The 12,025-nt window shown below is 41.1% G+C and overlaps 1 protein-coding gene across 1 annotated transcript in view; it reads left to right on the top strand.

Annotated features, from left to right (window-relative positions):
- Positions 1-12,025, top strand: part of Phlpp1 (PH domain and leucine rich repeat protein phosphatase 1) — a 207,023-nt gene that overhangs the window by 145,856 nt on the left and 49,142 nt on the right. The window contains exons 6-9 of the mRNA XM_006995013.4: positions 358-588; positions 5,169-5,371; positions 6,885-6,945; positions 9,615-9,710. Coding sequence (XP_006995075.2) covers positions 358-588; positions 5,169-5,371; positions 6,885-6,945; positions 9,615-9,710 — 591 coding nt within the window. The remainder of the gene's footprint in view (positions 1-357; positions 589-5,168; positions 5,372-6,884; positions 6,946-9,614; positions 9,711-12,025) is intronic.

Genomic DNA, 12,025 nt, shown 5'->3' on the forward strand with positions numbered 1-12,025 from the left:
TGTATGAGTGTATGTAAACATAGGAGAGGGGGTTACTTTTTCATTTTCTGAGCTATTGAATTTTAAGTATTAGAAATTAATTTTAAGAAAAAATAAGTAACAGTGCATATTGGGGCAAGTCCGTATTGCAGTTAGCACATTTCCCTATGTATGCCATTGCAAGTTGAGGAGATGGTAACATTTCCCATTTTAATAGAAGGTTAAGGTCCTTGTTTCTAATCTTGTCCCTCTTGTCCATTGTCACCTCTGCCTATCCTTATGCATTTTGAAGCATTGCAAACTTCATGAATCCATATGTCAATAATAAAGTTGGAAAATGTACATTTTTCTGTGTAATTGTTATGTCTTCTTTGATAGCTTGCAGACGTTTTTGCTGGATGGGAATTTTCTCCAGTCTCTTCCTGCTGAGTTGGAGAACATGCACCAGCTCAGCTATCTGGGTCTTTCCTTTAATGAATTCACGGACATTCCAGAGGTATTGGAGAAGTTGACTGCTGTGGATAAACTCTGTATGGCTGGGAACTGTATGGAGACCCTCAGACTACAGGCTTTAAGAAGAATGCCTCATATTAAACATGTGGACCTAAGGTAACCTCTTTTGAGAAATCTATCTCATTTGAGTGACTGGCTTGTATTGTGCGGTACACTATTACCCAGAGGGAAGAATGACTAATTGTGGGGTTTGTTCTTCCCTGAAGCTTACTTTTAAAAAAACCCACTGATGAATGGCTTCACATTGTGAGAGTTTTACTTTAGCTTGTGAACCTGAACCCAGTTTTAATTTGCATGCATATATAGGAGCACTGGGGTAGAGGACTGTTTATATTAACTGAAACCACCGGGAGCATGGTGGAGATTGTTCCCAGTCTTTCTGTTCTGTGTCTTGCCGGAGACATTTGATACTATGGAGCATCTCTTGATTTTTTTCCCCCTTAATTTAATGTACACATTAAGTTAAATTGGTTTTATTTCTTCTCTATCCATTCAAGTGGCTCAGAGCTTAGCTTACCATTCTTCACAAAAGCATAAATTCTGTAATTAATCCCCTATCAGATCAAAAGTTAGCTGCTCCCTCCACTCCAGCCCTGTAAAAGCAGAGAGCCTTCATCTTCAGTCTGACCACACCAAAACCCATCGGAAGCTTCCGGCACTGTCTTGCTGCCCATGGATACTTAGCTGTCATCCTTTGTAGGTCAGGTTCTATTAGTTTCTAATCACAGAGATAACTTATGCAAGAGGATCCAGTTTTGCATTCCCTTAAAGATTTCTTTATTTTATTCTATGTGTATGAGTGTTTTGCCTGAATGTATGTGCATGCCTGGTGCCCACTGATGTAAGAAGACGGTGTTAAGTCCCCCGGAACTGGAGTTAAGGACAGTTGTGAGTTGACATGTGGGTACTAGAAACTAAATTCAGGTCCTCAACAAAGGCAAGCAAGTACTTTTAACAGCTGAGCCATCTCCACGTGCCCAAAGAGGATGGTTTTTAAATATTTCTTTTTAAAAGAAAAACAGGAGCCTGTCATGGACTTAACTTCTTACAAAGCAATGTACAGGCGTGAATCTTTAGTGCTAGCTTGCTCTGTTTAGTACTTTTTCAACTAACTTATTTCCCCCCATTAACCAGAAGTTGATGTCTGCTTACTAGCCATAGTAAATTTTGAGCAGATTAATTTCTATGCATCTGCTCCTGATCTACAAATTACAGTTAATAATAGAACCCATTTTGTGGAGCTGTGGAGAGAATTGAGTTGAGTGCCTAGTACTCCCAGCAAGTTGTTCCAGACTGAGGCCTGTCTCTACTCCTGAGGCCTGCTCGGCTGTCTTTCCTGGCGTCTTCACTGTTTGTGGAAAGTGAGTCTGTCCTTGTTCACTGCCCACTTTCCCTTCTTGCTAGCTCAGGCACTTTTGAAGCTCATTCAGTAACGTGGCTTCGCTTGCTCCCTTTCTTCCCACGTCTGTGGTTTGGCTTGTGGACCACACACCCTGCCAGTGGAGAACTGCTTGGCTTCGTCTCTCTTACACTAAAGAAAGCAGGCTTTCCTGACTAGAGGGTTTTAATGGTGTGCAGGGCTAGAATTCTTAATTTGGCAAATATAAATAGTTGTAATTTATCTGAGTTTGAGAACTTTTTAGAATGGGACAGGGACCAACATTTTTGCCTGGTTAAATTTATTTACAAGCATGATGTTATTAACTCGGAGTGGTTTGAATATATAATTTTGTATTTCAGAATTTAGGCCTATATTTTTTTTCAGTGACTCAATGGTATGGCTTTGTTAGAACCAGCGATGATGGGCACTGACCTCAGGTAACAAGCTTGAGATGGCTTCAGAGTTATGTGTACATGTGACAAAGCAATCATTTTTCTTGAAGAACTTACAAGTAAGATTGATCTAATGTGTCTTGAGGTAGCAGTTTTTAGAAAGAGCTCTGTGAAGTCCTGGGGTTGTGATTTTAGTTTGAGTACTTTTGGATGACATCAGATGCTGTTTACCAGAGGAGACACAGGAAATTTTGTAAACACTGACTGCATAGACAACTGCCTCTTTCTGGGTTCCTGTGCTAAAGCAGAGGAAAAGTGTGGGTTGGCTTATAGTTCTGCCCTGGTGCTTTCGGTTGAAGCTAGTAGAGTAACTTGGGATATCACTGAATTCCCTCTACACAAACAGCTGATTTTATTGCATTTCCTTCCAAAAGAAATGTTACATCAGACTTAAAAATCACCACCTTTCCTTTCTCCTTTCCCCCACATTGACACCCTTCAGTCTAACCGTCAGTCCTCCACTTTGCTTTAGTCTTCCTGGGACCGCTTCCCCTTTTTACATACTCACTCATACCTGGGAAGCCAGTCTTGAGTTGTCCTGGCTGTCATCGCTCTCAACCACCAGCATACGTGGCCTGTGCAAGAGACCCTGTCTTAGATCTGCTCAGTGTCCTCAACACAGGCTGGGAAGCTGTTTCTTTGCTACTTTTCCACAGTGAGATAGAAATGTTTCAGAAATGTGTGGTGATTTGACATTGATATTGTATTCAAGCACTTTATGACAGATTGATTGTCAGGAAAATAGCCAATGTAAGCTTTAGATTTGAGTAGCAAGTCATGGGATGGAAGCTGTGTGCTTATGTGTGCTGTAATGACTTAGAAATGTAGAAAATAGGCCCCTTGTCATGGCCTGACCTGTTAGGCAGTGCTCTTCCCTCTCCGTAAAGCCCTTGCTGAATATTCTGAATGGCTCAGTACGACGTGAGCATGGCCAGCTATGACGCTACTCCTCCCACGCAGCCTGTGGCACGCTTGAAAGTCACACATTGCATTGTTCCTGCCTTTGATCTGGAAGCCACTTGCCCCTTCCTGTGAACTGCTATTGCCTGTCTCCACACCCTTGGGATTCAGATGTGGTGCTTCCTTCTCAATAGCACCTGCTTTGTAGGCTCGCTGTTGTGTACATTGGTGCATCATCATCATCATCACATACTTACAGTTCTCCTAGGGAAATGGCAGAGCACTTCTTCTTGTTACTCTTCTCGATACACAGCCAGAGGTCATTGCCCTGTTCTTGTCATCATCATGACCACGGCCCTTCACTGGGTACACGGGTACTTCTTTCATTTTCTTAACTATTTTGCTAATAAGAAAGATGTTTTTCTCATTTCACAGATGAGTCAGGTGACTGTAGCTCAAGGCTCTCCCCCTTCGAGCTGCTCTTCCACACACAGGAATGCCACCTTTCCTTTCCATTCCTCATTAAAACAAAGTGTTTTATCAGTTTGGCACCAATATGGTGACTTGTGGGTGGGTGGGTTGCTGTTTGAAATGAAGATGATCATGCTATTATGGTTATTGAAAGTATAATTTGGGGGAGAACATGAAACATTTTTTAAATTCCTTCAGTCTTGTTGTCTCCAAAATGAGGCTTGTTTTTTGTTCATTGTGCACATTCTGATAGTCTACTGAGCATTTGGAAATAGGCGAATTTCTGAGTTAAGGCCAAATTTGGAATCTTACAACCTAGAACAAGAAAAGAAGGAACTAAAAATGTGGTTTTAGGGACCTTTGAAGACACCACGTGCTGCCGTGGTTGTTAACAGATCCTCGCTCTGTGCTGTCACTCATCCTTGTGTTCCAGTCAGTGCCTTCATGATATTTCTCTTAATAGTTTATCTACATGGCTCTATTTGTTCTTGAAGGACAGAAACCCCAGAGAATGTCTGGTCTTAAAGTCCATGCATAATAACAGTGCCTCTCATCAGGTGCACAAGCTCACTGCTTTCTCACCTGGGGAGGGATGATGTTGTTTCTTTCCAAAGGAGGCATAGCCTACCTTGGTACCATGAACTGACATTTTCATCTATTTTCTTGCAGGGGAAACTGGATTTACATTTGTTACATTGGTTTTGTATCTTTCTCATATTGATCCACTGTTGCTTGTCTTTCACAGCTTATCTGCAATAGCTTCATTCAGCTAACCAATTGTCATGGCAAAGACTGCCATCTTACCTAACTGTTGGTCCCAGCTGATGTCCTTTACCTTATGGTTTCTCAAAGTGTCTTCTGCACTTTGCGCCAAGTGGTAGTCCATGTTTGGAAATAGCTTTGGCCAGCAGTCCTGATCCTGAGAATCAAAAATCCCTGTACCTACGGTTTCCATCTCTGTTGCTCCCATTCAGTATGTGGCTTGAGGTTGTTGTCCTTGATTTTGTCCTTTATGATTGCCCATCCACTTTTCCATGCATCCATCTCTTCCTTTAGGGAGCCAATGCAGTTTCAGTGTGTCTCAGGTGGTTCTGGGTTTGTCTCCAATGTTCTTTGCAGTATGGTGTCTATACTTTCCCAGCCTCTTCCTTTGGAAGTAAGTGCCTAAGTGGATATTTTTCTTCTCTTGAAGTGAATTAGGTAAAATCAATATACTTGCTCCTCTCCCAGCCTTCATGGCCTAAATTGTGCTTCAAAATATATCATAAAGGCTCAGACCTCTTAGAATTGTAGCTAAAAATAGCTAGTGAATCTTGCCAGTTAAACAAGGCCAGATGCTAAGATTAAAGACGGCATGGGGATTTGAGATACAGTGAGACTTGTCCTTTCTCATTGCTGTACACTGTTTGGATTCAGCAGTTTATTTGTAGTATTGTGGTTAAGTAGCTGTGTTTGTATCCTTCCTCCTTAAGACTGAACATACTCAGAAAGCTTGTAGCCGACGAAGTGGACTTTGTACAGCATGTCACTCAACTTGACCTGCGAGACAATAAACTTGGTGACCTAGATGCTATGGTTTTCAACAACATAGAAGTTCTGCACTGTGAGAGGAATCAGCTGGTGACATTGAACATTTGTGGCTATTTCCTAAAAGCACTCTATGCTTCTTCTAATGGTAAGTGGCAGACTGCATCCAAGCTGCTCTATTTACCCAGCACCATCATCTACACCTCACTGACTTTATTCTTTCCTCATTTACTAAAATAAGTGTGAAATCCTTCCAAGATAAAAAAAGAAGAATGTTGTCTTGGTATTTACAGGAACCAGAAGGGAAAATTTTATTGTTCCTAGCTTGTTTTTTATGCCATGATAAATTGCTCCCACTGGTCATTTGTTTCTTCTGCTTAAAATAAGGGACAAGGTAAACTGTTTTGTTGGCTTCCTGATTAAATACTGGAAGGTGGAACGAAAACCCATTGTAGGTTCCATTCAAGACCTGCAGTTTCACGTTCCATTGATGTGGAGGCCAGCCCCCTACCTTTTGAAGGGGTCTGATGAGAGAGGGATAAGAAAATATTAGATAGGAAGAGACCTAGTTGATGAGAAGAAAGACAGGAACACAGGATAGCTTCAGGAGGGCCTGGACCACTACCCAGTGGCCTCTTCCATTTATTCAAAAGGACTTTTTATAACAATGCCAAGGGGCGGGGCAAAAGACCTCCCCATTGCAAGATCATAGCACACTGCCCAGCCAAGTGTAGACCCTTCCAAACACCTGGTAACCACGCCCATGGTCAAATCACCCCCTTATGCAGCCTTGCTGGGTAAAGCAATCCCAGATTCCCAGACCCCGAGTAACTTCTCACTAGGAAACCTCTGGGTCTCCACACATTGACAATGGGAAGATAAACCTGAACTGTGTGCCCACGGGAATATCATAAAAGCAAGATTCTTGGTTATTTAATAAGACCTCTTATTTGGGGGTTGTTTATTAACTGTGGGATGTGTGGTGTCGTCAGATAGTGAGACCTGTAGGAGAGACCCTTGGGAGAGGAGGTGTGCGACAGAAGTGATGTCTCACACTGACAGTGAGAGCGGTGGGCAAGGTGCACTTAGGGCAGGGACCGAGAGCATCCGCAACATCCCTGCTCAAAGGTGTGTCCCTGAAACGCGGGAAAGAAGAGAGCCGGTACCAAAAGTTACTCTATGAGCCTCTCACTGGGACCAGAGCAGGCAGCTGTGCAAAGACTGAACCTGTGAATTAAGAGAGCTGGGCTTTCAGAAACTGCTCTGTCCAAGGAACAGAGCCCTAGGCAGACAGTGGTGTCACATTTCCTAAGTTTAGGAAACTTTCTAATCTGACTGGCGGAACTCATTTATGGCATTCTGGAGTGTGCTGTTTCATTGTGAGGGAGTCAGCAATGTGTGAGGATTAAAAATACGGTGTTCATTTGAGTGACCTTTTAGGTACAGTTCAGTACATACACAACAGTGAGAAGCACATAATCAAATAGAGCGGAGAGTGAATGGCTCATTGGAAGATGGCTTTGCTCTCCTGCAGTTAAAGTTACCCAAGAAGATGCATTCATTGTACTTCCCAAACCAAACAGAGGAGGGCGAAAGGACAGTGCTTTCTGCTTACAGATCACATGGGTAGTAATGTATTTGTGGGTTTTTTTCCTTCATAGAACTTGTTCAACTTGATGTTTACCCAGTTCCAAATTATCTGTCTTCCATGGATGTCTCAAGGTAAGAAGAAGGCAGATCACATAGAACTGCCAGCCTATTGGGGAGTTCTGTAGCTGATTCTATCCAAGCCTAGGCCTGAGATGTTTTATAGATTTTGAAGGAAAGCAATAAAAACTAAAGTGTTTTAAAATAATAAAAATTAAACTTAATTTAAAATTTCATCAAAAAACAACAACAACAACAAAAAAAAAACAAAACAAAACCGGGTGCCTTTGGATGCCATCTTTTTGTGTTTTTCCTGTACCTGAGTTCAAACTTGAGGCCACATCCAGGCTAATCAAGCTCCCACCACTGCGGTAGCACCCCCAGCTCTGGAACCGATTTGGACCCTAGGTTTGTACCTAAAAGTTTGGAAGCTAGAGGGTGACTTGAAGGTGCAGTAGCCCTTACGTATATAAATTAGACCTTGTGTGTTTTTCCTGAAATACAGCACTGCCTCTTAAAGCACTGCGCGTCTCTAAGTCCCTTTCTGTCACTTGGTCCACACGTGGACTTGCCAGAGACTGTGAGCTGTTGGGCTCTTAGCTTGTGGTAGGTAGGCAGACCCTCTGACTGTAACGCAGCTTTGCTTCTGTGGCCGGTCTCACTTACTCCAGTGCCTAAAATACAAACGGGGCCAGATCCTCCCCCATGACATAAAGGCCTGGCTTTGTCTACAGCATGTATTTACACAAGTGAAACATCAGTAATGTTAACCTACTAAAATTGAAACTCATTTTAAGGAAATACCCAAAATTGCAGAGCACATGGGGTCTGGCTCTCTGAAGATCCCAACCATAAGCCATTTGAGGGTGTGAGCTGTGGTGTGTTCTGAGTCTCCACCCATTGTACTCCCAATGGCAGTGTGAGTCCTAAGGTATAGACTTCACCTTCATCATGAAAGCACATACATTTAGCTATTTTAATAATAATTAGCCTTTTTAGTTTTTAGCTATTGGGAGAATTATTCCAATTGTAACTTTATTATAAACTTAATAAAGTTTAAAGATATAAAGTTCTTTGAATTGTTTCATGAATTTCCTATTAAATTGCTACTTTTATTTATTTAAACTCAGACATTACTTGATTAAATTCTTGGGGTTTTTTTTTCCCACTCCTCCTTATCAACTCTGGACTTAATTTTTCAGCTTTTAAATGAAAACAGGAGTTTGTATACATAGGTATATATACCATGTACAGACTTACTTCAGAGAGTTAGCTGTAGAAAAAACCTGTTTTCCTCTAATGCATAGAGTGTAATTGGCATCCCCAGGTCAGAACCCTGAATTTGTCACTGAAATATTGTTAGTCTTCCTTCTGGCACCTCCTGCCTCGTGTGTGCATGCCTGCGTCATGTGCGCTTCCTCCCAGGGTGTTGAGAAAGGTCGTTATTAGGACCTTAAGAGTTCTTCAGCACAGTTTACACTGTTTTGACATTTCCCTATGCTGGTTTAATTTCCCTGTCCTGTGATTGCTTTTATGAAGGAGTTCTTCCACTTTCCTATCTTTTAATCTGTTTCAAGAGTTAACTCTTATAAAATAAAACAGTTTTTAGAGCACAACAGTGTGTGCCCATATAAATAGTAGGAAAATAATGCCTTTTATTTCCATATTTAGTGAAAACTTTTGTAACTTTTTTTTTCTTCATTGGTCAGTCCACCATTTTTGTTAAAATGTCTTTCTGTCCTTTTCCCAAGCATCTTATTTTTTCAACCTTGTGTATTTGTTCATAATGAATTCATCTTGACAAACATGTGTGAGGTCTTTGGGTCCGTCCCTCCAGAGTGGGGATGCTTTTATTGTTCCTGACTGTATATTTTTGTTTAAAGCTAAAAGGAAGCAATTCAAATATAGTATATTTTTCTAGTGGTCAGATCATTTAATAAAAGTTATTATTGGTTCAGTTCACTTGTTTATAGTAATTATTGTTAAATGCCCAAGTAAACATTTTCAAATAATTAATTCTGTTTTAACTGTTAGTCCACCATTTCACTTCCCATTCTTCCCAGGGGCTGTATTTTCGTGATGCCAAGTAAAATTGGGAAATATTTAATGCCAATGATAAAAATGTAAACTTGAAAGTAATACTTGGTTACTTTATCATTTGACTTACCTGGATCACTTTTTCCCTCTTTCTGAATTTGTAGTGGTCTTTAAAGGGGTGTTAACATCTGAGAGAGAGCAATCTTTTAGATGTTAGAGATGTTGCAGATGTGAATCTGTTAGTTTTTATTTCTTCTCTGTTATAATAATTCATTTTGGTTTTAAAATGTGGTGGTTTTATATAACCTGTTGATCTTGTTCATTGCATTTTGGCATTTTGAAAAATATTTTATTTCTCTGTAGTTGTGTTGATCTTAAAAGTATATTTGAGGGACTGGAGAGATTGCCCAGCAGTACAGTGTGCTGCTCTTGCAGAGGACTGGATTTCACTTCCAGCGCCCATACCAAGGACTCCCCCCTGTCTGTAGCTCCAGCTCCAGGGAATCCTTTGCCTTCCTCTGGCCTCAGTGGGCACCTGCATGAATGTGTACATACACACAGACATACATAAATTTAAAAAATTAAACTAGATATTTGAGGCCAGATATAATTTTTCCCCTCACCCCTCCCCCTTTTCAGATTTAATTTTTTTTTTTTTTTTTCAGATTTAATTTTTAAAATAATATTTTCTATGTTCTTATCCTTAGAAACTGCCTAGAAAGTGTGCCTGAGTGGGTATGTGAAAGCCGAAAGTTAGAAGTTTTAGATATTGGCCATAATCAAATATGTGAACTTCCTGCCCGGTAAGTATTTCAGATAAAATGAAAGGGTACAAAAAAACCCCCAGATGATCAGTAATGATATACTGACTTAGTGTTTATCTTATTAGCTTGTTATGAACCCCAAGACAGTCTGTTTTTAAGTGTATTCATTGTTTTTTATTCCTGTATCGTTATGGGGTGGAGAGCAATAAGTCTTTGATGTTGAGGCTGACATTGCAGATCCATACCAGGTGTGCTGCTTATTGGAAAATTACAAATAAACCAGGAATGCTCAGACTCGGTAAACAGTATAAATGGCATATCTCTGGAATCTTAATTCTTTCAGACTCTACTCTGTCTGTCTGTCAGTCAGTATGTCTTCCTTGCCCTAGATAATGTTTGTTTTCCCAGGGATGCGGTTTTGGTGGTGGTGGGACACGAGGCAGGTGGATATGGTTGGACACTAAACCTTGAAAGAGCGAACTAGGTTGTCTTTTTCTCTTTGATTTCAAATTTGAAATGGGAACGCTACAGACTTCATTTTCTTTCTCTTCTTTACCTCTTACCCTTTTTCAAAGTTTGTGTTTTTAATAGTGTTGGGGGTGTGTGTGCGTGGTGCACACGTGGAGGCCAGAGGACTGCCTTGGGGGCCTCCCTGTCTCCTTGGAGAAGACAAGGTCCTCTTGATGCGCCGATGGCCCTCAATCAGGCTAGCTGGCCCTCACATTTCCGGAGATCTTTATTTCACCCGTAGAAGCACACGGATTTCATACATGAGTGCCTCTGCTTCCGGCTTTTGCAGGTTCTGAGGATCTCAATGCAGCTTGTCAGGCCTTACAGCAAGAGCTCTACCCACTGACTCATCTCCCCATCATAATTGGTTCTCTAGCAACAAGATTTTTGAAGTAGCCATGTGATGATTTCCAGTATCCATAGATACAGAAAAATCTTTTCCAATTGAGTTATTGTGACTAGCCAGGTAGTTAATAAACCGTTGGAAACGTCTTTCCTAGGCCATCATGGGAACTTTCTGTGATGAACATGGTGTTCACCTCAGTGTTCCTATGGTCTACATGTGATGCCTGGCATTGGAAGTGTGGCTCTTCTGACCAAGACACTGATTATTAATTTTAATTTGAGTAGTAATTTAAACATAATTGATGGCAAGTTGCTACCAAAATTTGAGTTCAGTTAATTCAACATTTTTAGCCATTCATAGGACAGAGAAAAGTTGTTTCTGTCAATGTATAATCAAAAATATCAATACAAATAAGATAAAAGTAACATTTAGCTTAACCTTTAATTGATCTTTATATCAGAATTTTTAATTGACTTCTAAAAGTGTGAGTAGGCGCTGGGGAGACAGCTCAGTCAGTAAAATGCCTGAGCGTGGGTCCGCAGTACCCACACACAAAAGCCAAGCCTGGTCACATGTGTCCGTAACCCGAGCCCTGGAAGCAGACACAAGTGGGTCCCTGCAGTGCAGTGACCAGCCTGTGACCAGTTGATGGGCCATGGGTTCATTGGGAGACGCTGCCTCAGAAAAATTAAGAATGATTGAAGAAGATAGCCAAGTGTTGACTTCTGCCCCCACCTCCCCCTCTCCCTCTCCCTCTCCCTCTCCCTCTCCCTCTCCCCCTCCCCCTCCCCCCCCTCTCTCACACACACACACACACACATACACACACACACACACACACACACACACACACACACACACACACACACAGTGAGCACCTGAGGTGTAACTAGTTCTAGTGGAGAAGAACTGTAGATATAGATACCAAATGTGAACAAATGTGAAATATTTATAACACCACTAAAAGAATTTTAGGCAGGGCAGGGATGGCACACGCCTTTAATCCCAGCACTTGGGAGATCTTTGTGAGTTTGAGGTCAGCCTGGTCTACAGAGCGAGATCTAGAACAGACACCAAAGCTATACAGAGAAACCCTGTCTTGAAAAAAAAAAGAATTTTAGACATAGTGAGTCAAGTGATACGAATTATCTTAATCTTAAGAGTTTCGAAATGCCTATGTAGTTCCGTTTGTGTTAGAATATTGCTCTCATAAAATAAATCCAATCAGTTCAGTCCCTGAAATGATTAATTTCTCTTCGTTCTTCAGCCATCATAATATCCATAAATCTGGTCCATTTAAAAATACTTTCTGCCCCCAGAGTATTAGTTAATTGAGCATTTATTTGACCCTCATGAAACAATCATCACTAGAGAGAAAGATGGTCAGACAGATAGTCATACAGACACAGACTTTTTAGACCCAGTGCTTTTAGAAGAGGGACATGAAAAAGAAAATGGCCACATTTAGGGAGGAAAATTGTTGGAAAACTTTTTACCA

The sequence above is a fragment of the Peromyscus maniculatus genome, chromosome 11 (genome assembly GCF_049852395.1).
Source record: "Peromyscus maniculatus bairdii isolate BWxNUB_F1_BW_parent chromosome 11, HU_Pman_BW_mat_3.1, whole genome shotgun sequence".
In the NCBI taxonomy this organism is placed as follows: domain Eukaryota; kingdom Metazoa; phylum Chordata; class Mammalia; order Rodentia; family Cricetidae; genus Peromyscus; species Peromyscus maniculatus.